Source organism: Echinococcus granulosus, assembly GCF_000524195.1.
Source record: "Echinococcus granulosus chromosome Unknown EG_S00007, whole genome shotgun sequence".
In the NCBI taxonomy this organism is placed as follows: Eukaryota; Metazoa; Platyhelminthes; class Cestoda; order Cyclophyllidea; family Taeniidae; genus Echinococcus; species Echinococcus granulosus.
The window spans coordinates 487,474-515,317 of NW_020170387.1; the positions used below are offsets into that span (position 1 = coordinate 487,474).

General features: G+C 36.9%; 2 protein-coding genes across 2 annotated transcripts in view; both read right to left on the bottom strand. All coding sequences in view use genetic code 11, as the record gives it.

The window, feature by feature from the left end:
• Window positions 1-20,626, bottom strand: part of EGR_01771 (Transient receptor potential cation channel subfamily M member) — a gene marked incomplete at both ends in the record, with an annotated part of 22,778 nt that extends 2,152 nt beyond the window's left edge. Inside the window, 26 exons of the mRNA XM_024491020.1 lie at window positions 675-877; window positions 1,803-1,993; window positions 2,772-2,907; window positions 3,159-3,360; window positions 3,720-3,977; window positions 4,258-4,395; window positions 5,072-5,179; window positions 6,886-7,111; window positions 8,549-8,771; window positions 9,182-9,326; window positions 9,595-9,645; window positions 10,303-10,452; window positions 10,655-10,770; window positions 10,937-11,106; window positions 11,470-11,588; window positions 12,765-12,865; window positions 13,525-13,720; window positions 14,327-14,502; window positions 15,050-15,185; window positions 15,303-15,474; window positions 15,690-15,772; window positions 16,671-16,808; window positions 17,494-17,592; window positions 17,972-18,070; window positions 19,206-19,409; window positions 20,375-20,626. Of these exons, the coding sequence (XP_024354476.1) occupies window positions 675-877; window positions 1,803-1,993; window positions 2,772-2,907; window positions 3,159-3,360; window positions 3,720-3,977; window positions 4,258-4,395; window positions 5,072-5,179; window positions 6,886-7,111; window positions 8,549-8,771; window positions 9,182-9,326; window positions 9,595-9,645; window positions 10,303-10,452; window positions 10,655-10,770; window positions 10,937-11,106; window positions 11,470-11,588; window positions 12,765-12,865; window positions 13,525-13,720; window positions 14,327-14,502; window positions 15,050-15,185; window positions 15,303-15,474; window positions 15,690-15,772; window positions 16,671-16,808; window positions 17,494-17,592; window positions 17,972-18,070; window positions 19,206-19,409; window positions 20,375-20,626 (4,092 nt within the window). The remainder of the gene's footprint in view (window positions 1-674; window positions 878-1,802; window positions 1,994-2,771; window positions 2,908-3,158; window positions 3,361-3,719; window positions 3,978-4,257; window positions 4,396-5,071; window positions 5,180-6,885; window positions 7,112-8,548; window positions 8,772-9,181; window positions 9,327-9,594; window positions 9,646-10,302; window positions 10,453-10,654; window positions 10,771-10,936; window positions 11,107-11,469; window positions 11,589-12,764; window positions 12,866-13,524; window positions 13,721-14,326; window positions 14,503-15,049; window positions 15,186-15,302; window positions 15,475-15,689; window positions 15,773-16,670; window positions 16,809-17,493; window positions 17,593-17,971; window positions 18,071-19,205; window positions 19,410-20,374) is intronic.
• Window positions 20,627-22,434: 1,808 nt separating this feature from the next.
• EGR_01772 (CAS1 domain-containing protein) lies at window positions 22,435-27,488 on the bottom strand (the record flags this gene model as incomplete). Its single annotated transcript, XM_024491021.1, has 12 exons — window positions 22,435-22,659; window positions 23,076-23,168; window positions 23,350-23,427; window positions 23,684-23,903; window positions 24,411-24,604; window positions 25,188-25,289; window positions 25,697-25,786; window positions 25,994-26,099; window positions 26,267-26,351; window positions 26,587-26,651; window positions 26,716-26,780; window positions 27,453-27,488. 12 exons carry the CDS (start codon window positions 27,486-27,488, stop codon window positions 22,435-22,437), a joined length of 1,359 nt encoding a protein of 452 aa, XP_024354477.1.
• Between the last annotated feature and the right edge of the window lie 356 nt (window positions 27,489-27,844).

The window sequence follows — 27,844 nt, forward strand, 5'->3', positions numbered from 1 at the left end:
GCACAGTGTCTGTCTGCTGAGTATCAAGAATTTGCTGTTCCTAGTCAAAAAGAATGAGAGGATTTGTGTATTATCCAATGTTTACCTGAGTGTTCAATCCTCTCAGTTCATAAAATTTCAAAACTTCAAAGCAGAGATCATACCAGCTGAAATATTTGACTAGTCTCCATTAATTACAACCCTCTGATAGAACCAGAGATCAAAATGCCAAGATCAAATTTTACTGTATTCATAAATTCCTCTAACTTGACTACCTATTCCAGAATGTGAGACTTCCCATAATAGCACTTCAGTCTTATGTTAAACTTTGAAAGTGTCTACTTTCTGCAAACCACAAAGCACTCACGTTTTGCGGTAGATGAAGTTGGAGATGGCGAGTTGTGACATTTGTTTCTGATCTAAAAGAAACGTTCCAATTTGGCGCCATACTAAGGACATCGATAACCTTGCTCAGTTAAGTTTATTGTGAGTGTAGGGAGGAGACAGCTCTCAGAGGACTGGTGAATGCCATTTGCATGTCATTTCAATTATAAATGAATGTTCGACGATACTTACGTGAATCTTAAGATAGATAATTTCAACAAACTATGAGACTTATAATCAATCAGCAATAACCCAATAGGTTAACCACCTCAACATGCCCAAAGAAAACATCTAAAGAACAACGGACTCACAAGTGTCATAATAGACTCCAGAGTCTTATCAATGTTCTCGATTTTCTGCTCAAGCAAGGGCTTTTTAAGGCCGGTCTTGATGTCTGCGGGTCGAAGGCGATTAAGGAGATGCCAATGGTCCTCCTGATTACTGCGCACAGCCCCTCGTGAGGCCCTCTGAACATTCTTCTCTTTTTCAGTCTCTTCACCACAGTTCTGACCTCCTGTGATTATTAAGGCATTTAATTTCTCCCAATTTATCAACTGGCGCTCATGAGCAGGCGAATTTCGAAAAGATTTCTCTTGAAACACAAATAAAATAAACAGAGATTATGGATACTGAATAACCTTTGTACCAAGTTTCCCCGATTTTTATTTTAATGGTGTAATGGATGGATTTGCCACGAGTTATCATTAATCGTTAAGTTTAATATGCACAATGACATATACATTCACCAAAAGTCTGCGGGCTTATTTACTCATCATTCTCACCAAATAAAGTATTATCAAATGCCTAAAATGCTCGCATTCCCCAAGGATAAATACTCACGGTGGCTTAAAGCTTATCGTAAATGGATATCACAAAATATTTCCACTGGGATTTCAGACACTAGAAGCAAATTAAGATGTACCATAGATCAACCATCCTACCAGAATTTTTAAGGCTTAAAAATGCGTGAGGTTTCTAACCAGTTCAATCTACGAGGCGTTAAGATCAAATCGCCTGTTTTGAAATGTGATGAAAAAGATACATCATTAACTTCTTTTCCTGCGAATTTTATAAGTGAATTTTGAGCTATTGTTTTGCAGTGAGACAACTAGTCAAATACAAGATGCCTTTCAACACAACTTAAAGGACAAATTATTCACGAGAAACTTCCAATGTATTGCAAGCTGACATTGTGCGGCTTTGCAAAAAGCCATGTGAACCAATGTGTGCTAAAACTTAGGCCGAATATTACTTAAAATAAGTAGGAAAACAACACATAGAATCACCCAACTAACAGTTTTGAAGTGGGACATCCACCTATCAAGTTTTCATTGAAAATGAGGAGACTACGATAACGAGAAAATCATAAAACAGATTTGATACCTACCAATAATAGATTCAAAAATTCAGAGTAAAACCTATATAAAAGACCCTCTCACGAAATGGCTTCTGCTTGAAGGAATCCTTGTGATCATGACTTTGATTAAAACGTCGGAAACATTGGTAAAGCAGTGGAAAGATGGAGAGAGTTGCAGGCATGACTGACTGCGAGAGAATACTGCCTATCAACGCATATCTCTGCATTGTCCAGAGTTGCTGAGATTCGGCTTCCATATCATCATATGTTTTTCTGGAATATAATAACAGAAATTTGCCTTTTTTCAGAGGGATCTGGTTGCATTTATTAAGGAATTAATTTAGTAAGTGTAGTTCAAATGAAACTATGGATTAGAAGTACTAGCATATTACAATTCATCACGCAAATATTCGCTTGACGAAAGATATTTTTGTCAGCATATAATTTATAAGTTTTTAAACAGTTTATCTCCTTAAAAATAAAGTACCTATTGACTGCTACCATGTTTAATTTACAGGAGCAACTGACGCCTACACATGACGAAGTAGGATTACAGACAGTGTCGACTTTTTTGACTCTCCATCATCGTTAGCTGGAACCTAGATGATAATTTAAGTGGTTCGATTTTAAAGGCCTTTTAAATAACATAGCCATTAAATAAAGCATTTGAAAATGGTTATGTAAATAACTTATGAATTAATCAACGGCATGTTAGCCTAAAGTCTTAACCAAAACAGTCCTAGGTCCAATTTTCCATTGCGGAAATAAACTTGACTGTGAAGGACAATTTCATAAAGTAATCAGAAACAGAACTTGTACTTAATAGATGTCCAAGCGTGCCTGCTTAAGAGAGCCTAGGGTGATGGAATATCTGGTGTCGCTCGTTCTAAACGCACCTTTCAATGCTCAATTTCCCGATAAGCAACATAAAGGAAACGTCCTTATCAGCAGCAAAATTTGCACAATTTATTCAACGCACAAAAAAGTCAACACAGTCGTGGTATTTAACAAAAAGGCAAAGCATTTTGGAAAATTAAACTGAAATACTTACGTAAAGATTGCAATAAGCAAGTTAATCAGTAATACGTGCGTCGTCAAGGTGAAAAGAGAAAGGAGTATTGGAAGAAGGAATTTAAAATATGGATAGGCGCATCCGGAAGTTGTGACATTTCCACAGGTTGAATTTCCTATAAACATGACGGAGAAGAGCAATCAAACGGAGAATAATGAAGGTTATGGAAGATTTGACTATTTATTTGACAATAGTGAAAGTGAATGTTGCAATGGATTTAGGTAAAAGCCTAGCTTTATTTGTAATAGTCCAAAAACTCCTATTGCATGGAGTTATAGCAGCTCTGCGTTAAACTAGAAACTTTAAAGCTACTAGTTGGGAATGAAATGCAGCATTCAAACAGACTCAAATAAACATTTTATCAACCATAATAGTGTAGAAGCTCCTCGAGATTGAATTCGCCAAACATCTGGAAGAATCCAGATCGCATAATGCGAAGAAGGCGAGAGATGGCACCATAGGTATCGTAAGAGCCGCTTGGCCGCAGGATAACGACTGAGAAGATGATGGTGTACATGCTCCAAAATATGAGAACTATCACCAGAAACGGCAACAAATCCCTCACAACCTGCAATAAAAAGGTCGAAAGAGCAAGTGTGACGATACTACCTTAGTTATTTTGCAAATGATTCACTTTTTTGAAAGTCATGTGGTCAAATTTATAAAATCTGGAAAGTAAAGTAATTTATGAAAGCAGAACATAGTAAAGCCACCGAATTGTGGAGAAATTTGGTATCGCGTTAGGTAGCTACCTGTTTTCAGATTTATTCCAAAAATACCAAAGTTGCCTTATCGCTTACTTTCTAAGAACAACAGAAATTTTACGAGTGAGAAGGTTATCTATTTTCAACATTGCTGAACTATCACACAACCAACAAAGCCAGTAACGTCACAATAGAGATTCGATTAAAAAGGAAATAAACGTACCATCTTCCTGATCATCTGCAATTTGGGACCGATATACCGATGAATAGAAAGTAACAGAAGGAGCTGTTGAACGGGTATGCCGGCGCCGAATGCTAGACAAATTCGACTGAATTGTTCAAAGACAAAGCTCCTTTGAGTTGGAAGGATGAAAATGACCTGGAGCGTTACGCCAACCACATAAAACGCGAAAGCGGCCGATGAAAATTGGTTGATTCGTTGACGGATGAAGTTGCGCCATGATATCCAATTTGTTAGAGTCTTATAATGGATGGTAATGATGAATTATAATACTTGATAATTTGTGACTTAAATTGAGCTAATTTCTGTTGTACGGCTACTGATGCAGCTGTTACCGTAATTGTTTGCACTAATATTCAAAATATAAATTCTATACCACAATGAATTGTTAGATCTAGTATATTTGTGTAAGCCAAGTTTTCTAGTGCTTTTCGGCCGCAGTTTTTGGTACGCTTTGTAAGTGTCGAGCAAATATATGTTTGACTCAGCAAATTCGCTGCGAAAGTGAACAATTCCTTACGTTTTTGACGTATTCAATGAAGTGAGCTGTCGCCATGAGGATGATAGCAGTTTCTACAGCCATCCAGCCGTAGTTAGATAACGTAAATTCGAATTGAAGCTTTATTGCGAAAAGACAGAAGAGCACTGAGTAGGCCACCTTAAAGAGGAAAGCAAAAAAATTGTAAGCAGCATAAAATATTGTTCTGCTCATCAAATCTAGTGATAAAATAATTATTCACTAAAATTTTAGTGAATTGCTATGCTCTATGGGAATGGGGACTGTAAATGCAAGAATAGGGTTGTATAGAGTAAAAACTAGCATTGAATCATACTATGATTTAGAAGCGTGTGCAATTAGAAGGACACCTATTCAAAAACTTGATGGCGCATTTTTAATATCCCAATAATTTTGCATTATAACTTTACTCGAGTCAATATTTATCTTATTTTAAAGCCATTTACTGGACGTTGAAGCAAGCAATTAGTAGTGGCCAAATGAACTTACAACTTGGTATGCATGACGTACGCAGGGAGCCTTATAGAAGTCAACGAGTTTATTGTGATAAATCTTCAATTGCATATTTTTACCCATCTTGAAATCCGCCAAGACCGAAAGTAAAAGAAAGGTACTTTTAATCCTGATAAATACGTACTTCGAAACGGTTATGAAACTCCGTTACTCCTCGATCTAATGCTGATATTGAAAATATGAACGCTGCAGATGTGGTGTTTACTGTTCGGCTGCCAACCTATGTGTAAGTTACTCATAAAACATTTCTTGTGTCCGATACTGATTGTAATAGTTAAGTAGTAACACAATGGCGATGACTCACATCATCAACAGAGTCGGAAGATTTCTGCGCATATTTTGTTTCATCATAATCGGCAATGAAGGGAATGGCGGGTGGACAGGCAATACCAACGAAGAGAATGAAAAAGAACTGAAAAAGCCATAGGAGTTCTTAAGCTCACAAAAGCTTATAGACTTTATTTAAAAGTCCAAACATCTCAAGAAATAATTGCTGAAAAGCTGCAAATTTTACTGTATTTTTGGCACAAAACCCCACACGAATTGTGATTACAATATTGCGATAAGTCAATCCAGTTCAAAAGCCTGTTTAAATTAAATTAGGACTTAATAAACGAGAATTTTAGCCCAATTACTCAAGTTAACTCAAATTAACTCGTTTTTTCATCAAATTTTACCTCCAGATTGATAGAAAGCCAAAAATCCCCAAGTTGTTACACTACTTCGGCCACTTTGCAAATCGTGAATCCAAACCAGAGTCCTTTGAAACTTTTCTGCTTTCCCCTATAGCTAAACAAAATGGCAAAGCACAGCCTCTTGTATACCTAAAGGCGCCAATCACGTTAGCGATGAACATCAGCGTTGATGGATGTATGAGATGACAACGTATTCATGATGATTTGTCAAGTTGCCTATTGATAACAATCATATGCTTTTACCGATCGTCAATTAAAGAGAAAAACAAATAAGCGGAGTTTCTGAAGAAATGTCTGAGCTAGAGGAAAAGGAAACGGACTGGGATTGGGAGTACAAGACAGTTAAGCAGAATGGTAAGGATTTTACAGTAAATTTAATTAACTATAAAGGGCTTCTTAAAATACCTCATTTAATGGAATGAATATCGATAAAACATGAACGAGACAAAGAATTCCATATTGCAATCTGCCTGCCTCCTTTTCTATCTCAGTTTACTATCTAGCTGTCTACTCTATTCCATAGTTGATTATCTAATACAAAGAAAGGTGATAATTACTTAAGGTAATAAAAATTTCTCCCCACGGATTAATTAGTCCAGATCATATCTGAAGAAGTCTTCTAGCATACATTTAAGCTGTATCGTGTCAAGTAAATGGATTCCTCCATAATTGTTTGATTGTCGGCCCAAAATCCACGGTAAACACTTCTATCTGCAGTCCACCACAAACGAAACAGCCATCGTTTCTTGGGGATGTAGTAATGCCTTAGAAAAGCACACGTGCGTGGTTCATTCAGGGATTATCAGTGATGTGTTTGCATAACTTTAGAGTGGTAGTAGCATTTTTCCTTACAAGTCAGCAAACGCCTAAAATGGCGCATTTTACAAAGCAAAGGAATTGAAGCACAAGTGGATAATATTTAAAGCTTATCGTTACCTATAATGCATGAAGGTGCTTTCCATTATTTTTTCGGTTGTGGTAAGTATAAATGAATTGGTTTATCTTGGTGCTTCAACTTCAATTCATCACTTCCAACAATCACGGTTATTCCTTCATAGTGAGGAAGAAAGAGTTTTCTAAACGCAATACATCTTTGAGTGTTTCATCGCTTAACCTCATGTTCTCAAAATACTACAAATAAATTTTGTGAAAAGCTTCCGCGGATATAAAATCAAGCTAAATTAATTTCGTAAAGCTAGCGAGCTCGAATCACTTTGGATTCTACCCACAACTTTAAAGAGCTTAGAATGGTATGAAAAGAGGATAGAGTAGAATAGTAAGTACCGACAGACTCAGACCTATCCGGTTTAGAATATGTGTACACGATTTACGTCGTCATGGCCATATAAATTAAACCGAGTCCTTTCAAATGGTTATATCGGGATCCACATGAACCATATTTTCACCTGGTACAGTTAGTTACCTTGATCGAGCCGGCTCTCACGAGCAAGGTGTGCGCCCAAACTCGGTCGAGGTACTCTTGGCAGGCCTGATGCTCCATAAAGTGTTTGCAGTTGCCCTCAGCCGCTATCACAAAGCATGAAAGCTGTTCGAATGTTTGCCGTTCCATTATGAGAAGTTGCATTGTGCTCTCAACATTGCTGCTGTAGCATTGGTTTAAAATAGAGAGGGCGATGTTCTCGAAGGCACTGATGATAGTAGAAAAGAATGGAATATAAGTTATACAATTATAAACAGTAAATGTTGAAAATTAAATAATGGAATTGTTTCCCATTTTTCTTCATTTTAGAGTTCAAATATCACTGAGTGGCACTCATGCGGCTGACAGCTTCAATTTTTGAGGTACTGGACTGCATTTGCTTTGCTAATGCTGTTGTTATTACTGCTTCTCTGCATAACTGGCTGCTTACCTCACTGTAACCTTTGTGTTATAACTATTCTGTCAAAAAATAAATGCGTTTCCCTACTCGAACTGCTGGCTACCTGGTTCTGTATCCAGCCTTCACCGTGCATCCAGGCTAGTGAGAAACCCCACCGCCCCCAGGCCATTTAATTATACGAATAACAGCACCTAAATACTTGTTATACAAAATAGCAAACAGCTTCCTTAACCTCTTCTTCATGGGTTAATAAAAGCCTATTAAATTAAGAAAACTTCAGTACTATGCGAATTCATATGCATTCTTAATGTATGTTTCTCTATTCAAAAAAGGTTACCCTAGGTGATTAAGATAGCAATGCATACAGCCAGTCATGAATATTGTCTCTAATACAGAAAAAGCACATCAAGCAATTGATTCAAGTTATAATCTAGGTTCCCATTTGATCTGTGTGACCATAGCCCTAAAACATTTTTGCTCAAGCATATAGGTAGTATTTCAGACTGATTGAAACTAACAAACGAAGTATGAAATTCCATTTAGTCATCTAAACAAAGGTCTCTGCACCCAAACATTTATGAATTAGACCTACTTACTGGGGCGAAATTCACTCAAAGATCGAGAGTGGTTGCTCATAAGTGTCCAAGAGTTACTGTTAAATAAAACAATTTTACATTGGGTGAAATTTTGAGTGCGATAGCTGTTGATTAACAAACGTAAACTGTTTTGCAGACTATGTTCCATCTAAATTTGTCGACGAAACCAAACAAAGTAATTTAACAGAGAAAAATCAGTTACCACATTATACTTAAAGCTATTCCGGTCAAAATTAAGTAAATGTAAGCACTCCTTAAACAAGAATCGTTATATGCCCGTTTTTGTTCAGAACTCAACCAATGCATTTACGATACGACTGCTTCCAACCAGTTGCCACAGACTGGCAAACAATGCGGATCTGCTTGAAAGACTGCATACCTTTTAATGAGTACAAACAATACTTTATTAATATATAGGTAATTATTGAGAAAAGTTATGGGGTTTTGCAATGAAGATTCCGCTCATGGAAGGATTACATGACCCCATTTGTTGGATAAATGCAAAGCAAACCAGTGAGACGAAAGGGGGATGCCAAAGTAAAAGAATCGAAGTTATGTCACTGAACTGCGTTTCAGTTGTTCACAATTACGTATGACATGAAAATTATTAGTTATCCTCAGTTGACAAATCGGTCACTAAGAAACTCACAGGGCGTAATTTTTCGACTCCTCATTGTCTGTTGGTGATCGCGAAATTCGTGCCTTTCGACGCAGAAAAGATGCACCGAACAGCGCCGCCGCAGTTATATCAGTGAGCATCATCAACAAATAGCGCGCTATCTCATAGCGTTTCGAGGCAAGCGCCCATAAGTAGAGGTATTGTACGTAACTTTCGTTTTCATGAAGATACGACGTTTGCTCAATTACTTCAACTAAAAATATGGGAGCCGTGAAATTCAAATAATGACTTAGAAACAATTATACAGTTGTTTTGCGTTAATAAGCGAAGTCGTATCAGTTTGCGTTCAATATGTCTTGGTTTAAAAATGTTCAAATGTGTAGGCGCATTGTGAATTTCAACGAATCGCAAGCTATCATCTGATAGACTTCCATTCATTTTTCTGATAGATTAAAAATATAAAATACGGTAGTCCGTTTATCTTGAAACCCATCAGAGGAATAAGAAAGCGAACCTAGTCCGTTGTAGTCCTGGCTACCACAATTTCTTCGGAAAAGTTGTCTAATGTTAAAGTACATAAGTGTGCACAGTCACATATTTAGACAGAACGGAAAGGGGGATTGTGTACACTTAGGGTGAAGTCGGTTTAAATGCTTCCAGTACCTTGTTTCTTCGACGAGGCTTCCTTCGATTTCCGTATCACACATCGGCATCGACGACCACCGCGTGTGACATGAGTAAAGTACTTGCGTCCCATCATAATCGTAAGCGTCTGCTCCACTATATCCACCGTTATATTAGCTGGTACCTTTTATTAAATAAGGCAAATTTAGTTTTTTAGAAAGTTTCACACAAACCACAAGTCTTTATTAAATACAGCAGCCCATAGAATCGTGCGCGAAAGATGGGAGGTACCAACTGCAAAATGAAAATTGCAAAAGCCGATGATGAAAAGTGGGAAAAATATTAAAATAAGACTACATAGGAAAATAGATAGAGTAAATACTGCGTTACAAAGTCGCATTTTAAATTAAAAAAGCCACAAAACATGCATTCCGCTCAAGCCATTCACTTACTTTGCGTTTATAGTACAGAAAAAACTGTTTCAAAGCCCTTCCTCCGACGGTCTGAAAAGGAGAATAGGGAAATACAGTACAAATGCTAATACACCATTGTATTGGCCTCCTTCATTCAAGTATTCGGCGATGAACAGTTTCAACTTCTAAATAGACACAGGCGACTTATTTTTTGATGCCCTATTTTATGATTCCTACTCAATGCTATGAAAGATATTTGCTAAGATGTACTTATACTTATGACTTTAACTTGGAATAACTCAAGCATACTCTTCTGGATTCCATTAGGTACATAAATATCCCTTTCCTATTTATCCAAAAATAATTTCATCCCCTTAAACTTTGCATCCTGACATGAGAACTCTTTAGCAAACATTTGTCTGCATTAACTGCTAAAATTAAGGAGAAAAGTACATGGGAAGCTTGGTGCAAACAGCGTTCATTTGACCACAGTAGGTCTTTTTAAACGTCTCCCAAAAAACCTAGTAGCTTACTAAAATATCCTTTAGATACTCATTAGAGTTTTTTAAATAGCACAAGGAGTTGTTTTTTACACCATGGGGAAATGCAACTAAATGGTAAAGGCGGTCGCGGTCTAGTGACCAATCATATGAGGAGTAAAGTGTCTTACCAACGAGTTAACATAGAAGGAAGGGTAAACTTGGCTTTATTTCTTGTACAAATTGGCTAAACAATCAAACTGCTTACATTTCTGTGCGCCTCTATGGTGAATAGCTCCTCAACTGCCTTTCGATCTGCGAACTCATGTATATAAAGGCCTGCGTCGCAAAAGAGACGCAGAAATTGCGGTTTGTTTGTAAGGAGACAGCTCCTAGCGAACGGACTAATTTCCTCAAGCTATAAAATTACGTAAATTCAATAACCTTTTTACACGGTTGATTGCTTTAAAAATTTCAACATCTTAATTTATGAGGTAGGTGACGAAATACTTAATTAAACTGGTGAATGCATACATTTATTGCCATATAACTAAAGCACTATAATAAAGAGTAATTAAAGGCTACGAAAAATCGTAAACTGTTTTATTAGAGGCATTTACTGTCCATTGACTGTCAGCCAAAATTTCTTCCAGAACAAAGTCGGTCTTATTAAGTTCCATCGCCAATTTTAGCCGTGGTTTCCACGATTGTTTCCTGCTGACATCTTGGAATAGGGCTGAATGACAACAGACATAATTAAAGACAAATTTGTGTTCACTGCGTTTTTTCATAAAATAAAACTATATGTGCTTTTACAGACAAAAAATTCAGTTCCTCTATTGTTACGAATTCGATGTTTTACTTTAATCTACTATCGTTGGAATATCATAAACAGATATTACCGGGATTTATGAGCGCTGACACAATCTTTCCATCAAGTGATGCATCAGAATTAGACTCCGCGAAGAAGAACTGCATCAAGTGTGAATAGCCAAGAATAGAGGTCACCAAAGCAGTTAATTCCTCACTAAGATGTGTTTCTGGCCAGTACTGCAACATAATTTCCAATAATCTATCATGAAAACAAATATTGCAGTCCCGTTAGCATTTATATGTGCTGCAAAATCAAAGTGGTTCGGGTTATAAATCGAAAATGAAAAATAAGGGGGATGAATTTTTTAATTTACACTCAGGATAGGGAATGTTGAAGGACATATGAAGTCGACTGGACTCGCCTATCTGAAATAAAGAACTGCTCGTAGAGGGTAAAACGATTTAGTTATTAACTAGGAAAGGGACCAATTATCAAAAAGAAGATTGAGGACGAAGGTTGAAGTGAGTGATTCAGCATCACTATTTGCGATCTTAAATGGATGGCTGGACTACTGTTCATAAAATTGTCTTTTCATTTGGGGACGAAGGAATGTGCTACTACCTCTCATGATCAGCTCCAAAGATTCCAAATGCCTCTTCCGTGTAATGCTGGCTAATTTCGCGAATATATTTCGTTTCTGATAGACACTGGTCGATTATGGACGCAAGCCCACCGCTATCCTGCATGGAGAAACAAAGTGCACGCAATAAGTATGTTTGTCGCAACCTCTTCTGATTTTACAAATAAAAGAACACAATTGATTTAAAGAGTACGGAGATTAATAACAAGAAAATTGTCTAGCTATTTATAATTTTTATTAAATTTAATAGCCTAACATCTAAGGGAATCATTATTTGCCTGTATCATAGCGAGTGACTTTAAAGTATTGTCTTTTACAAGTAAAGTTTTTCGCAGTCTCATTAGTTATTTAGTTTGAGCAGTATAATGATCGTTAAATAATTATTGCATTAGGTGATCGCTAATGATCGAATTTGGTAAATGTTGGTTTAAGTGGATCAATGGAGCAAATTCCCCAAACAAAATGTGCAAAGTAAAGGCATAAACTGCCTAAACGAAGGAAAACTATGAAAGTTATTGAAACCGCGTTTGTAAATTACTAATCCCAATCACTTTTATGCCCATTGCACGTCCTAAATAATTTTTTAATAAAAAAATTATGTCATTCAGCAGACGACTGCCACTGACTCCATTTTGCACCGATCCTAGTGGCTAATATTCTTCTGACTTTTAGAGGCGATTACAAATTGATTTGGCGCCGCTTTTGCGAGTATACTGCGTCTCGTCTCCTGTTGGCGCCACAGCTGATGAGGTACAGTTAGATAGCCAATCATTTCACTGCAATGACTTCAGGTTAGCAGCGCAGCAAATCTGATGCAGCAAGAGATGCTTAAGAAACTAGTAGGAACAAAACAAGTGTGCTCACTACTATTATGATCTCTAATTATTGGAGTGCATGAAATAACATGTAAGGTTCCCTTTAAAGGATTTGCATTCATTCTGATAAAAGTAACTGCAACTGGTTACTCTTCTGCCAATTATTGTGTAATTACTTAAATAGGTAGTAGGCTCCGATTCTCTGCCTAGCTAATATTGAGAATATTTCTGTTACTTAGAAACCGGAAATATTGTTTATTTGAGACTGAGCATGTCGATTACCAGCACAAAGTAGGAACTTGATCCTAGGTTGTTCGAAACATACGGAGTCATTATTGTCACAACAATCAAAAGTTTAGCGCGTACTTTTAGGTCAGGCTAACTTTATGTACAAAAAAAATCTGCATTAGTCACTAAGGTATCTGCCTTGAATTTGCAGTTAGCAAAGAATAAGTACTTACGGCCACTACCACAAATGGGATATTGCATTTTAGAGCCTCGCAAACTCCCAGAGCATCCTCAGGTCTTCCAGCGACCAGAATTCCACAAACAGGGGTGTTGTCTATAAAAAACTGCTTTGTATTACCAACCTCTAAAATACATTTATACAACTGGATAGATAACAGTGTCTGTTGGGGTCAGAAATTTCCTTTTCATCTAGGTTATTATTCAATGAAAATGTTTAATGCACTTAGATCTATTTGAGCATCTCTTTACACAGAGACACAAAACTATGACAAATGCTATTTTGCTCTACTTATTATGTAGATTTTCTATGAAATGCGTTAAATCATCTTTCCTCTACTACAAATGCTGGCATAATGTACGCGAATCACTGTGCCGCTAGTAAAACACAATATAAAATAATTACTGTCAATAAAAAGCGTGTTTTATGCTCCCATCTAATGATTGCCTGAACCATTCGAAATGCATATGTGCATGCAATTAGAGTATGTTAAACAAGTGAGAAATTGGGCAGGTAATTTTAACGATAGGGAAGTTGGTGGTACTAAAATTCAGTGCCTTTGACTTTTAATGTCGGTTGTTGAGTATTTGGATTAAAACTCATAAGAGCACATGGCTATATCATCAATTGTCATTTAACAGGCAGTAATTTGGTCCCTACTATTAATATAATGCAATAAAACGATTCCTTTAAGACAATCTTGCCTAAATCACATTTCAGCTCCATAATTAAAATCATGTGATAAGCTTACTCACAAGTAAGATTGCAGCTTTCAGGACGAAACGTCATTTTTGAGAGCCAAGCTTCAAATCTAGTACGAAATTCCTGAATGCAGTGAATGTCATTTTTGGGGCCCGAGTCAACGAATAGGTACCGGGTGTGATACGGCGCCAGTGGAGTGTGCAGCTCGGTCTTGGAGCCCTTCTGAGGGAATTCAACTTGAGTCGATCCCTAAATAGTGGTACAGAGATTATTTGCACTTTCCAAAGTGTTGCCTTCAAAGTAAAATACACCAAAAGTCGACCTTCCCGATGCCCCGCATTTTCCTAAACGACGTCCAATCTTTTGTTTTGAATTTTTACAGAGAAATATGTAAGCAAATAAAACATTCTGGAGTGTTCAAACTGTCAGTAAAGCAAAAAATATTACACCATCTACCATCATTGTAAGGTACAATTTTGTTCCAAAACAGTAGAAATAATGAGTTTTATGCAGTCATATCAAAGAGTACCGAAAAATTGGAATGCAACAATTTTATGTAGTGATGAAACATATTAATCCGTTCTCGATAATTTTAGAAATAACGTTTCCTGACATGATATTTCCTGAAAGCTTTATTTCCCACATCAGAGAACCAAAGTATGGTTGAAATGATTTAAAGTGGATTAAAATGGGCTATAACCACGCATGAATATTACTAAATACAATTGTGGTTCTATGCACTTAAGTAAGGTGGATGTAAGGGGCCTTTAATTGTTAATGAAAGAAACATTTTGGAATAAGCTTAATTTTTTATATGACAAGGGTGCAAATTTTTGACAAAAAAAAGCATCTTACGTGTGCTCTAAGAGCCTCAGGACCTACCATATAGTTTGAGGATCGAAGATGCGACTGAAAAGGCAGCCGTCGCCATGGAACTATCCCAATTACTTGCAGACTTTTCAGCCTATAGGCCTCAACATAGCCGCACATACCAAGGGACATTACTTCCGAGACGCTACCATATTGACCATCTGTGATAATCCACGTTACTGAAATTCCGCACGCAGTTGGATCTCAATCAAATATTAGCTTAAAACTTCTCAAAGTGATATTATAACCCCAACAAAACAATTTACAATTTCTATTACAAGATAATTGTTGTAGGCAAAAAAGAAGCAACTAATTAAAATAAAAAAATAGTACAGTTTGTTCCTTTGGAGCCAAATAGTCTGCTTGGAATCTACATATTGTTAGTACAAGCTATTTAATACCTTAAACTTTTAGGCAAACAATTGCATAGTAAGAAGTGAGTGAGTGCCAAATAGTAATATGAAATCTAGAGGATACATTTGTTTCATAAAGATAATTTGGATTTTAAAGGTAGGAGATTTTAATTCATATACTGTCTTTACCATTTTGATTGGGATTGTGATTGGAATGAAAAAGCTAATTGGCAAATGAGTAATTCTGACGACTTAGTGAATACGTTGACAAATCTGCCTGGTTATATGGCAGCATAATTTAAAAATAGATGCAATTTACAGGTTTTCTGAAACACTCTAAAAATCAGGCTATAACAGCGCTTTTGGGATGCCTTCCCCATCGGAACTGAACCATGAAGAGACAGCACTAGACCGGGCTTTCGCAGCTTCCAGATGCGAAAAAATAGCTTTTCCAAGTCCTCCATTGGTGTATCATCTGTCATTCTCACAAACTATTAAGGTAGAAAAAAAAAATTTTAATGAACCTATTATTATCTGTTATCTCATCACTATAACAGTATAGTTCAAGCATGCTGCTAATACGCAGTTTTTAAGGCAATAAAATTCACCTCAGCCATGACACTGGAGCAGGGTGTTTCAAATTGTCCGAAGGTGTTCGTCGGCCGCTTAATAAATCGGTCCTTTCGGCTTGCAACCAGTTTGTCTAACACTGCATGTCCACTGAAAACTTCGTGGTTGAAGGCATCATCGCAACATTCGCAGTATGTGTGACCTTTGTAGCTGAGGTGTTAAGAAAAAATACATTAAATTAGAACGCCTGTACTTCTCCTCTTGTACTTTAAACACTAATTCGGATCAGAAATATGAACGCACTGTTGTCCGATCACGAGTGTTGACAAGAGGTATTAACAAATGCTTTCGTGGGTTAACCTTAACAATAACTATCAAGGTGTTTGAGGCTGTGCATGCTTTTGGCATATTGACTTAAAACTTACCAGTAAAGTGGATTAATTTGGGTACAAAGATAGGCCTCAAAGTTCAATGCCATGCTCAAGTTAGAGTCGGTTTCTTCCTGTTCCTATAAGTAAAAAATATGCAACTGACTTGGGAATCAAATATACCTCATCCACCAGCCTGTATACATATATGCAGCAGCTCGTACGCTTTTTCCGTCAGCACAGCATTTACTACAACGTGTGCATTAAAATGCCTTATGCAACAAAATGGATTGAGAATGCACTCCTAAAGACTGTAGAATATTGTATCCATAGAGCAAATAGTAAGTACATAAATGAAAAAATGCAGTAATTTGCTCATTTTTTTGTCAATGATGGCTACTGCAGATGCTTTTTATCACCACCGCTTTCCATTTACTGAACAGACAAAAGTATTCCACTAGACTCGGTGTAAACTCCAGAATCGATATGGTCAATGAGTTTTTGGGAGCATTGCACCAAAAAGATTCTTTTCTACTGAGCCATATAGTTAATAATACTATTTTATATGGCTCTGCATCATATTTGCCTTAATGAATGGCGTGAATGTTCAATTTGTGGAGGCTTTTAAGCACAGATTTATTATTTAGCCATGCTAGAAGGCATTTCATTAAGCTACCACACAAGACCTCTTTGATTAATACAAAAAACATGAACCCACTTTAATTACATCAAAAAAGATAACGCCAGATAAATCTCGCAAACTTTGCACCATTCTAGGACATAAAATTTTTCAGAATATTTAATAACTGGTTTCCCTACTCTCGATATCGTCTGTCATCGTGTTATCACAATGTTCTACTTACGGGAAGGACCATAAGTAAAAGGTGTATTTTAAGTAACCATAAACTTTCTCACTAAATGTTTGTTGAATTTTGTTGCATAATAAACGGACTGTACTAATTTTATAATGGCAAAGATTACTACATTCCGGACATAAAAATACTACAGATGGAAAAGTGGGACACAGAAACTTAGTACCGTTGATATGACATCCATTTCTACTTCGTCATTGTCCGTCACGAACGCGGATGAAGGCGCTTTCGACTGTTCGTTGAGGAAGTCTCGAATATTTTGGGGCTGATAGCTTAGGCAATAATCCACGGGCAGCTTTCCAAACTTTATTGAAGACAGATTTCATGATTAGCATTATAATATTTCATCCCTTATCTCCCAAAGCAAATAACCACACAAACACAGTTATCAGCAAATAAATTCATGGATTTCTACTTGATATCTACTTAATTATTCTAGTTATATAAATAAATAATTTGGCTGCTAAAAATTTGTGTAAATTTTCTAATTTTAGGCGGAAGAAGCAGCTTGTCTTCCACTTGAAATGACCATTTGCAAGACAAGCAAGAATGAGTACTCTGGGAGACCAGTCTGCAGGACACCGAGATATTGCATGCAGTTTGGAAACATGAAACCGTCAAATTACAGCATCTACAATCTATGCTTGAAGTAAACACCACTTTTCATTAATCCAATTTTGAATAAATTCCGTAGAACCTATTTGTTCGGTACTGTGCTCCTCGCATTGTTTGAAATAACCCAAACCCTATTATTTGATCGGCATTTTAGTTTATCGCAGGTATTTTAAACTCGGTCAAAAACTTCACATCTCCCCTAAAATTTGGCAAAATATGTGTGAACTAAAACAAGTGGTCAAGTCAAATTGTTACAAAATCATTGATTACTTAATTGCGATTTACTTATTTTGTTCACGTAAAATTGTGGGAGTAAACAAGAGAATCGAGATGAATTTTTGCTAGAATACGTAAAATACATGAAGTTTACTTACTTTATCCTGAATGTGTATGGGAGTAGGATCCTTGGACAGCAGCATCACTACCATGGGTAGGTTGGTTTGAGTGGCGTAATGCAATGGCGTACGACCCAACTAAATGTAACACAACGGGCAAAATTGGGTGATAGTATGGGTTTAATGACAAAAATCTTGAAATGGGTGTACATTTATTTCCTTTCGGTGGGTCTCCTAGTTACACAAGTAAGGTAGCTAACAAATAAGTTTTTAGAATGACTATTTGTTCATCCAAGCAAGAGCCCTTGTAAGTATTCCCCATTATAAACTTGGAATTGTCTAACGTTTCCTCTTTTATGTCAATAAAACAAAACTTCGCAAGTCGCTAACTCGATTATAAGCCTCATTTACTTTACTGAAATCGTTCTAATCTTCTTATTTAAAATAAAATGGATTCAAACCTACATTTATTTCTTTTGGGAGCTTCAAACTTATAATGATGAATGCGAAAACGTACAATGTCCTGTGAGGCGGGATTGAAGTTTGCCTTAAGCAGCTTCCGCAGACCCGCATAGTCGCCCAAAGCACCACAAATATGGACGGCCGAAACTTCTTCCTACCAAAGCAAATTTAAATTAGCCAAATTATTGGATTTAAATCCATCCAACTCCAAACTCATTCGTTGGTTCACTGCGGCCTCACCGTTAGCAATAGATTAGCTCACACCTTGGAAATATTAATAATCCAGATGATTTTGTGATCTTTTGAAGCAGGGTGGCGTAAATTCCCTTAACTACTTAAATCATTCATCATATTTCCAGTAATGAAGCTGCAAAACAACAAATATCTTAACTACATTGCTTTTGAGCTGTCAAAATCACAAGGTAAAGTTAAAATCGGGTATACTTCTTTTTAAAACCTAATGAGTAAATAATGGGTTTCTTTATGGCTAGTAATGTAATGTTAAATTTTGCCCTTAAGTTATTAAAACATCCTTAATTTTTGCATTAAAAATTAAATGTTGGCAGCTCTCATATCATACTAAGAATAATAGCGTTTACGGTGGCAAAATCATTCTCAAACGGGAAGAAGAATAAATGCAAATTGTCCATCTAAAAACAGGTTGATTTTTTGGAATCATAGTGTTGTAAAAAGAGGACAAAGATAGGAGCTTACTTCACATCCCCTTCGGTAAAAATGAATGTATAAGGATGTAGTTATTCAGTATTTTTTTTATTTGCGCGTTAAACCACACAAGCACTTCAGTCCCCGAGGATTGTGCTTCTGCTCTGCAGCATGTCTCTCAGACCATACTAGTTGGCATCCAGCCCTTCTGTACGTCACCCGCATATGTTCTACTACCCCATTTTGGCTGATTACGAATCTGAGGGAGACTCAAAAGGCAACAATTTTGTCCCGAGGGAATTGCATGAGCCCATTACTTAGTTGAGCAATGACAAGCCGGTTGGATTTCCCTCTTATTTTCGATTTTGGTTGTACCTTTTAACTAGTCAAGATCTCTTAATTCAGAAAAGCTTACACTAAATTTTTTTAAATTTTTGAGTGACCACAGCCTTACCCCAGCTATCAGCAATATTGTATTATCCGCTTTGATTCGTTTCAATTTCCAAGATTTTTCTTTAGGCATTGGGATTGAAAAATATTCACGATTGTACACAAAATTAGTCTTCTACTTTTGTGCAACGGTTCAGCAAAGATTCGGGGCGTTACACATACATAGAACTACATACATATATGTTAAATTTCGAACTTGTATTTTTGGTAAAATTTCTTCGAAAATCAGGAAGAAGCTCACGCACGTTTGTTAGGACGCGTTTGACATCGTGTTTTAGGATGCTGCCAATGATGGAATGCGCTGACAAAATGCATGCCAAATGCAATAAGTTGACGCCGTAGAGAGCTTTCCAAAATGTAGATGCCATGTATTCCACACACTAGAATTGTAAAGACATGATATCCAAAATTGGACTAAAAAGGGATTGCTTTACCCAAACTTTCTACTAACAATGTACCTAAAATTATGATAGTTGAGCAACTTTGCATTAAGAGTACGGGTAAAGTAAGAGGACTTCATCTCACTTAAGCGATTTTGGCTCGTAAGAGTAGTAATAAGCCACCAAATATCTGTCCACATGAAAAAAAATCGCTAAAGAATTGAAAGCAATGAGGTACAACATGATATCTATGGAAAATTCACCTTCCCAAGTGAGGTGTCACCCGAAGGTTTGCAGCAAAAATTACTGAATGTTACAGCTTTGTACAATTACTATCCTACAACAGCGACTTTAGGCAAAAATTTTAAAGGAATTTCGAGAACAGTTGATCAGTTAACTGACAAAGCACTGCCACATTTTTTCGTTGACAGCTGCCGTTTTTTGACCTTTTTGAGGTTGCAGCATTCAAGTATTTTAGCGGTTTTGCTTTTAAAATAATCCTTAAAAACTGTTCCAAATGATACTTTTAATGTAGCAAACTTAACTATTTGTGTTTGGAAGAAAGTAGAAAGGGCAAAAATGTTTTAAATTTATCCAACCTAGTATTTGATTCAGAACTACAGAGTAATTCCACAATGGATAAACGTCAGCTACACATTAAACGGTTATCGCTACTTGGAAATGGTAATGTTATATCCATTCCTTATAATTTTCTTTTGTGCGGGCAAAGAAGTCACATTAATGATTTAGCAACCTTGTCAAAAAGCCATATTATTTCATGATAATACAAAAATTTATATACTCGACAGCTCGAATCGAGTGAGGAATAAAAGTAGTAATAAACTGTACTTTGTTTGAGGAAATAGCTGTTGCATTCTAATCATAGGCTGCCATATAGGCTTTCATACAACGGTTAAAATAACAATCATTGCTTAAATTACTGTAAATACTACAAAAAAACTTACTGGTAAGTGAGTCAGCACCACATTAACCCTAAAGTTTTGAATGTGCTCATAGCAGAAGGTCTCAAATGTTTCCACCTCATCGCATCTCATTGCGTCAATTAGCTTAGCGATCTCAGGCTGCGTGAGCACCGTGCCACTGAATCCGTGGAATGCAGAATTTAGGTTTTTAGATTTTGCCAAATCCAACGTAAGTAGTGGCGAGATGCTGTTGTAAACTAAAGAAGCGTTCCGACGCAGACGAAAGGATTTCATCTTCGGTCTGCTATTAGGATACGGTCTCTCCGCCCGTAAGTACACAACTTTTCATGCAATGTGCAGGCTGTGTACAATAACCAATGACGCTGTAGTGCTAAGCCCATCAAACTAACTACCGTAACAGAGTTCTGGACCAATACGAAAGAGAGGGTCCTACAATTGTATGTCAAATAAACTGGCTATATTTTGAAATGATTATATTAAATAGAAGCCCTAAGTTTTACTTCAGAAAAACCCTTAGGCAATGCCTACTAGCAGGTAGCTGGCTAATCAGCCAATGTAGAGGGATACATTGTTGTGACTGAGCATGTCATACCTATGGCCTTTAAGATACTGTATTCCAACTTTATGACACATTATCAAGTTGTTCAGCATACCGCTCTATTAAAACAGTTTTTTGTATATTATACTTATAATATTTCAAAGTCGCAATAGGCTGTATTAGAGTCATCTCAATGTAGAAGAGGACTGGGAGGTCACAGGCACGGTCGGAAAGCCATGCCGCTTGGACGGAGTACAACTTGTGGAGACTAAAGAGGCCACGTAGTTAAATAGCTGCCCATACACTGCAAGCTAAGTCCCTCCAATTTGTAAATTCCACATCCATTTTAATGATAAGTTCATTTCTCACTATTCAGTGCAATCTCAAATCAAAAAAGATAAATTGATTTTACCACCTCATTATGTGAGCTGTCAAACCCACATCTGAATGCAATTTTCATCTGGGTAGAACGAGCCTAGCCAATTTCTGGGCAAGGCAAAAGCATTAGTCCCACTAACCCAGACTACTACCTTGCTGGAGCTAATATTCAGGGCACAAAATATTTAGCTATCACAATGATTGAAACACACAATTACAACGTATCCATCAAATAACTATCTGAGCGCTCCATTAAAAATGATGAAGACTTTCAATTTTTAATCGGGAGTAAGTCTGCACAGTGGAATTCACCAATATCAGTTACCTAATTTGCGGATTCTTTCCTGTTGAAAGTAAAATATGGCAGGACAAATATCAAGAAAAGTGAGTAGCATCGTTTCTTAGTAAAGTCTTCCACAGTTGCTTTCTTTCTGTCATGCATAATCAGTTATCCGGGATGACATGCTAAACAGATGAAACCGCCCAACGGGTTATTTACCTCGCAAATGCAATTTTAGAATAACACTTCTTTGTGTACAAGACATTAAATGCCCCCTCTAGTTCAAATAATTTAACCTATCCAATATCTGAACTATGAGGTGCATGCACACAGCACTGCGAAACCACTCAGGTGCCACATTAAGGCCTCCACTAGTACAGATGAGGCGGAAGTTCATGGGTACTCCACAATCTACAGAGGCCGTGCATTACGTCGCGAGCCAGATCACAATGCAAATACACTGCACCGAAACCTTCACTACATTTCAAAACAAACCGTTGTCCTTTCATCTTGGGACATGGGCTTGTGCAAATAAAACCACAGGGGACTCTGGGTAGTCATTCTTTGTGCTACTGGACCAAATACACTTGAAGGGTATTCAATACTCGCTTCTGACCGGCGATCAGACATTGCATCGTACTTCTGAAACTCAGCTCACGCATAATTTGTGGTAGAAAGTTTATTTTTTTCCAGTTTATATTTAGTACAAATGCCTAAACAATGGACCTAATACTTATTCAATTTAGTACCATTAACTCATTAAGTAAATTCGTTCATTCATTTATTTCCACTTTCCATTAAAAGAAACATTCAAGATTTCGTACAAAAAAAGAAGTAATGTTTCCACAAATAGCCTGAGAAAAAATTTGCTTTACACCTTCATCTTCAATTGCTTGGAACTTTTTGAAGATTTGGAGGTGGTTTGGGAAAGAAATCGTGTGGTGGAAGAATTATGTTACAAATGTCTTGTGTCAACAAGTGAGTCCAATAAGAGACCGTGACGAAACAAGGTGTAATAATAAGTCCATTGATGATCCGACTCTTCGTGAAGACCAGGAACACTTTTCTCATGTTTCTCGTGAGGAGTATGTGGTATTGTAGGATGAAAAGCTGTCAACGATAAACAGAGGAAAAAACGAATTAAAATGAGCTTGAGATAGATCAACAAATAAGGGCAAATTGCTGAATATAAATTACCATCTCGCATTACCTACAAATATTCCGGTAATGAGTACTTTATTTTGTACATTCTTAACGACAGACGCTTCAATCAAATAAAAACTACTATTAAATGCAAAGCCTGCATAAGTGGGCATTTTCTAAGTAAATGACATGTTCTTGCCGTAATTGCACAGCATTATATCATGAATGCTTCTGGAATGGCTATCGTTACTGCCTAAAAGTTGGACATAAAAGCAAAATAAGGTGGCCAAAACATAGCTAATAAGGAATTAGCATTTGGTCTTTTGTTATAAAAGGATAAATAGCCTTTTATGTATGTTCTTATTATGAATGGCATCGCTTACCTCTAATGCGAATGCACCGAACCATGAGAAGAATACACTAGCATGATTTCGGCCGAAGGCTGTTATATTACGTAGAATTATGATGGCAGTAATCTATAAAGAAGAAATGCCAAGTTGATACCAAATCACAAGCGAATATTTTTGATTATTTTAAGAAACGCCTATTTATTGTAATGACTTGAAATGAGTTTAATATAAAATTCACAAATCCGGTGTTAGCTAAAAGGAAAGCTGTATCCATTCAGTTTAGTATTTGATGTCCAAATAAACTTACAGGGATAAAACACAAATACGGATGCCACTTCACGTAGGTGCTGTGATTCGTTGTAACAGAAAAGTAGCAAATATAAACCTGAAAAAAAAATGAGCGAATAAATGAAGCAATACAACTGTTGTCCAAAATAGGCATTTGTGGAATAAGAATCAGTTTAATCTATTTGCCAGATAAAAATATTGAGATAGAATTTCTACTAATGACAATTAGTAGAAGCAACTTATACTTACACTGAACTAAAATTTTGCCATTCCCACTTTACCGGCTTTAAAGGAAAATTAATTTAAATAGTGTATAAGTCCGATAATTATCTTTTTACGAGAAAAAAACATACTGCAATGACGCCGATGCCCGTTCCAAAGAAGAGACCAGTTCTCATTTTATAAGAGCGGTCGCTATTAGATTTCGTTGAGCTCTCATTTGTGAATTTCCACCTCTGCTTACACTGAGCAAATATGAATCCACAAAGGAGTCCGAATTGGGACGAATAACGATCAAGTGACCAACGGGCCAGCCATTCGCCTTCAACTGATTGTAACGCCCAACCAAGTGGTCTAGAGAGGGGAAGAATGATTATTTACCATAGCAGGCTCACTTTTATGAGGAAAGGTGAGAATGAGGTAAATAACTATGCGCTATTCTTCTAACATCTTAACATCCATTTCAAACCTCATCATTCTGAAAACTGTTTGTTTCTTGAACCAGCAATTCTGCGAAGATGAATGAATATTTCGTAGAGGGATGAAAGCCTATTACACCTACACGGCATGGAGTGACTGCATATTTGCGGGCAGGATGTTAAACATCTTTCAACAAGTTGTCATGAAATACTTAAAATGCTTTCACTTGTGGCTTTTCAATTTTTAAAAACTCAAGTAACCTACCCTAGATTGGATTCTAATTGACGAATAATGACAAAATTCATATGAATACTTAATGCACTAAATATTCACATATGAATATATCGAGCTTACTTAGAGAAAAATATGGTATTAAAAAGTGATTTGTGTGTTTTAAGCACCGCTGAGAAGAGAGTCGAAACAACCAATGCAATTATAAACGCTGGAATCTTTGATTTCTCGTTCACAGACTTCGATATCGCAATGAAAAGTTGTGTGAGTGCAAGCCAAAAAGTCATGGTGATTGCCACCACTGTGTAGCAGTATGAGATGAGACCAACAAAATAGTGGAGGAGATAGGGCTGCCGCAAGCTCAAGCACAGTGAAATGTTGAGAAAATTCATTCGTAGGAAGACCTTCGAAGGAATAAAAAATACAACATCTCACGGAACAAGTCGTGGTTCTGATTTTCCGGGAAATTGGATGAGTTTTCACTTATAGAAAACATGAAATTATTTCATGAAATCTAATATGCTTTCACCAGAAGCAGAGACCAGTAATTGTTTGACAGTTGAGTTTAGTGATAAGCAAACCCTTATTAAGTGGAACTAAAATATGCATGAGTCTCATCACTCTGGATTTGCAACATCAGAAATAAAACTATGGTTGATGTATTGCATATAGAGTTGGGATGACATTTTCTACCTTCTAAATCTAATTTGTGCGACATAAGTACTAACCTCGCATTCATTTTGAAGCACCTAATAAGTCGTTGGCCTTCCCTTGCCAATACACAAAGGCGAGGCCCGACTTTAAAATATACGGTGAGCCACAAAGGCGAGAGCGTTACCTGAGCATATCGATAGAGGAGCGCGAGGTAAGTTCTCAGGAGGTGCTTGGGCGAAGAACACTCTGATACAGACTCCATAAAACAAAATCGAGTTCAACGACACGATAAGTAATGCACAATCGCGGTCTGGATAATAAGCTGGAGTTTACCTTGGGAGAAAATTTGTTCCAATAAAAGAGAAAGTGACCGAAGCCGGATAAAGTAACGTAAGTTGATACGAATATACGCATCAAAATGTAGATGGGCAGTACCTGGTCGATCAAACAGAAATAAGAGCTCAAACAAATACAATAATTTGATTCCAAAATTTTACTCTGTACTCGTTTTAAGATACTTCCGAAGCATGCATTTATTAGTTTAATTGGATTGATTAGTGGGACTTTATAACATTGACAATATGTGCTTATTGGATGGTAACAAGCTTTGGCGAAATGGATGGTGTGCATTTAATCTACTTTGAAAGCTCATAAATATCAGGTACTTATACCAAGCTGTAGGCATTTGAGATGATACACGACAAATTTCCGACAGCAACAGCACAACATCAAACTACTTCAACGCAGAGTTCTTAACTGTGATAAGGCATAAAGGAAAGATCCTTAACAGGCCTTCAATAAATGTCATTTTTTAGAGAAGCATGCTAGTTATATCAACATACACCATAGCCGCCAAGGTAATGGTAAGCCACGATCAATGCCTGCATCCACCCTTTAATTTCGTTGGTAAGATCACAATTCATTGGACCAGGCTTTGAAAAAATGCAAAAAAACACTTGAAAATATAAAAGCACCAATACTGTTTGTGCACAAAGTTTTTGGAAAAATACCTAGATGGTTGCAAAAAAATCCACCGTAACAAGGCTTGGTAAGTTGCAATAATTGAGCTAGCTTGAATCATAGAAGAAAATTAACAAGACTAATCATCTGTAAGACTTTGAATTCTAAGTTAAAAATACCTTCGAAACCGGATGCGTCCAGAGAGAGTTCATAATAATACAGACAATTGTAATAATAGAGAATCCGACCCATGTGAATAGAGGATTTACTAATCGGCCTATACCTCTACAAAAAAAAAAACAAGATCACCACCGAAAATCTATTTCAACGCGCGAATGCTTGTTGTTACTCTTTCATATAATTGCACCGTTTTACAACACGCGCAGAGCACTAGTAGAAAAGGTAGATTAAAAGACATGAATCCGCAAAGTCATATATATGTACATTTATACCTTTCACATATGGCGACATAGACAACAATGCATCCCATGAGAAAAAGACATCCGCACAACTGGCGCAATGTAACTATCCGCTCATCTAAAATTAGGTCAAATTTCCATTTGAGTTTTGAAATGATCCCCAAAAAACAGGGAGCAGGAAAGGATTGGTTGCATTACACAATTCTACCAAACCCATTAGCATTATACCATTTGGTCGGCTACCTATTAATCACAGATTAACAACGCACAAAAGTAAAAATTGCACACATTGTGTATATTCGGGTGGAAGCTCAAAATACTTAAATATAGTATTCCATGAAAGAGAGACGCACCCAGTTTCTTATTACGACGTTTCATCCAAATCCTCCATGCTGACAGGATCAACCAAATGAAAAGACTTAAAAAACGGGTCATTAAATAACTCGTGCAGAGTTTACACAAACAAATCTGTGGGAAGTTACCTCACCACACACAAGACGCTCGGAAATCCAGTAGTAGCATTTGAGAAAACGCTCCATGGTACACCCTAGATAAACCAATGGCACGCATAGGAACCAAATTCAAGTATCAATGTAAAAGATGCGTTAGTAGCTGTATTAAGATATTTTGCCAGTGAACAGCCGGTCTAGTTGTCAAAAAAGGTTTTCACAATATTTACAAACTGGAGTTGTTAAAGTGCTTTTGGGGTTCACAGATTTCATGTGTGCAAATACGTTGGGTGTAATTCACAATTAAGTTTAAAGTAAGCCTTGAAGTTCTGCATAAAATTCGTTGTGAAATAGGCCTAAAATGGCCTTATTTAGGATTCCTACATAAACTCGGCATATTTGCGAGAGGTTTATTTAAACACAAGTTACTCCTCTATAAAAAACTTAGCATACACAAAGGCCGTAAAACTGCAAAATGGTTGCAACTGAATGCGTATTCCCGTTAGTATAAAGCCAATTCCTCTTACTAACATGTATTAATTTATCAGTCTGATAATGGTAAGACTGTTTTCTAACTTGAATACACTTTTATGGTTTCCTACTCGCTTGTCTATCAACAAAAGGGCTTGGTACAAATTGGTGTCGACCATTGCCTCTTAAAATAATTACCAAATTACTATCTTTTACAAGACGTAGTAAAAATGCACTGTTTTATTAACCCATTTCTCAACGCAGCCGAATAACAAGAAACCACAAAAGTAAATGCTCACCGATTTCGTTCTAGCGACTCCATGTAAGACCCCCATACTCAAGCCTGTGGAATGACCCGGCATCCGCGTCGTGGGCGTTAAATAGGCGTCTTCCCAACAAGTGATTGGTAAAGATGTCATCCAATCGCTCTCTCGGTTGGTCATCATCTTTCATCTTCTTCACAGCCCAGTTTGCGTGACATTGGGTGGGGCCCAGTTAAATCACCTTTTCTAGATGGGGTGGCTCTAAAATGGTGCTCTCTCAATCACCTTGGTATGTACTAGAAATAGAAAAAAACATAAAAAACCCAATCTTTTTAACATTTTTTCGGGGATGCATGCTGATAATTTACCAGAACACTTTAATGCTACATATGGCTCGTTGAGCTTATTTTCAGTCGTATCATAGGTAG